Source organism: Cannabis sativa, chromosome 1 (assembly GCF_029168945.1).
Source record: "Cannabis sativa cultivar Pink pepper isolate KNU-18-1 chromosome 1, ASM2916894v1, whole genome shotgun sequence".
Taxonomy (NCBI): Eukaryota; Viridiplantae; Streptophyta; class Magnoliopsida; order Rosales; family Cannabaceae; genus Cannabis; species Cannabis sativa.
In genome coordinates, this window is record NC_083601.1 from 15,361,180 (window position 1) to 15,362,850 (window position 1,671).

The 1,671-nt window shown below is 42.1% G+C and overlaps 1 protein-coding gene across 1 annotated transcript; it reads right to left on the bottom strand.

Annotated features, from left to right (window-relative positions):
- Positions 1-202: 202 nt before the first annotated feature.
- On the bottom strand, positions 203-907 carry LOC133038855 (uncharacterized). The gene has a single exon (XM_061117285.1). The coding sequence runs from the start codon at positions 905-907 to the stop codon at positions 203-205; it is 705 nt and encodes a 234-aa protein (XP_060973268.1).
- Positions 908-1,671: the final 764 nt, after the last annotated feature.

The window sequence follows — 1,671 nt, forward strand, 5'->3', positions numbered from 1 at the left end:
GTCCTCTTTCGGCAGTTTATTGTTGCTCCATGTCGTGATAGCCAATCCATACCCAAGATAAGATCGTAATCCCTCATCTCCAGCTCTATCAGATCTCCACTAAGTTCCTTGTCTGCAATCCTTATTGGCGCATCCCGCACTCCTCTAGATGATATCATAACCTCACCCGAGGGCAACTCTGTCATGAACTTATAACTGAAGTTTACATACGGTAGTTCTTCCCTTTGTAGTTATTGGACCCTATCTTGTTTCTCTTGTTGGCTTCGTTGTGTTGGTTACTTGGCAGTTTCCTTTTGTTATCACCGCCTCCATTACTGGCCTTTCTGGCCTCCCACCTAGCTGTATTGTCTTTCTGTATACGACTTTCACACAACTCAGCTTCTAGGGCTTTTTCCAGTACCTCAGCATACGTGGTTGCCCTTACTCCTGACATCGCTATGTCCTGACTTATTCGGGAGTCGAGCCCTTCAGTAAAACGATGAATCCTCAGAAACTCAGTAGGAACCAGATCTATGGCAAACTTTGCTAATCTGTCAAATTGGCGAGCATACTCTGTAACTGTAGACTTACCCTGCCTCAGGTTCGTGAACTCATTAACTCTAGCTGAGCGTATTGCTTCACTGTAGTATTTTCTGTTAAAAACTTGTACAAAGTCAACCCAGGTCATTGCGGCCACATCCCGTGTTTGTTTAATAACATCCCACCAGATGCGGGTATCCTTTTTCAATAAACTAGCAGCACAAGCTACACTATCTCCGTTTCTGAGCCGCATGTACTCAACAATACCTTCCACTGTTCTTAACCATTCCTCAGCTTCCATTGGATCTGAGCCCCCTTCAAAATTTGGTGGGTGTTGCTTGCGGAACCTTTCATATATTGGTTCCCATCGACCCTCCAGCACAGGCATGTATTGCACCGGCAAAAATTGATGTTGTCCTTGATTGGGTTGTTCCTAACGGTTGTGAGCCTCTTCATCTCGCTTCCTGATTTCTTCCCTGAGACGAGCAACTTCTTGTGCCAAATCTTCTTGTTGTGGTGGCACCACTACAGGGGCGTTTTGGTGTTCTTGACCAACTACCCCAGCAGGGACTTCGTGGTTGCCCCCACCTTGACCTTGTTGTTGTCCATTTACAGGGGCATTTTGATTCTCCTGGATCACCGCCTCGGCAGGGACATGCTAGTTTCCCCTACCTCGACCGTGACCTCGACCGCGAGCACCTCCTCGCCCTTGACCTCTAGCTCGGTCTCTTACAACCGCTCTTTCATTCAACCGGGTTGATCTTCTGGGTTCACCGTTTTCCATCAAATCCCTTAACTTGTTCTTCAAAAGAAGGGAGATGGTAGCGATAAGAAAAAATAACCAAATATGTATCTCGCTCAAAAAGAAAATATTTATACACTAAATTATATAAATTTTAAAAAAAAACGTAAATCATCAAGCAACAATTCACCATGTAAAATAAATAAATAAATAATCTTCACTCATATAAAAAAAAAATTACACTAATAAGAAAATTGTTTGAGTTATACTAAAATTCTAACTCCGAAAAATCAGTTAATTGTTTCGATTAACCATACCCTAAATTTCTAGCTAACTAAAGGAAAATCAAAAGATAAAGACTAAACCAAATTTAACATATAAGACATAACATATATAAAGCATACATACTT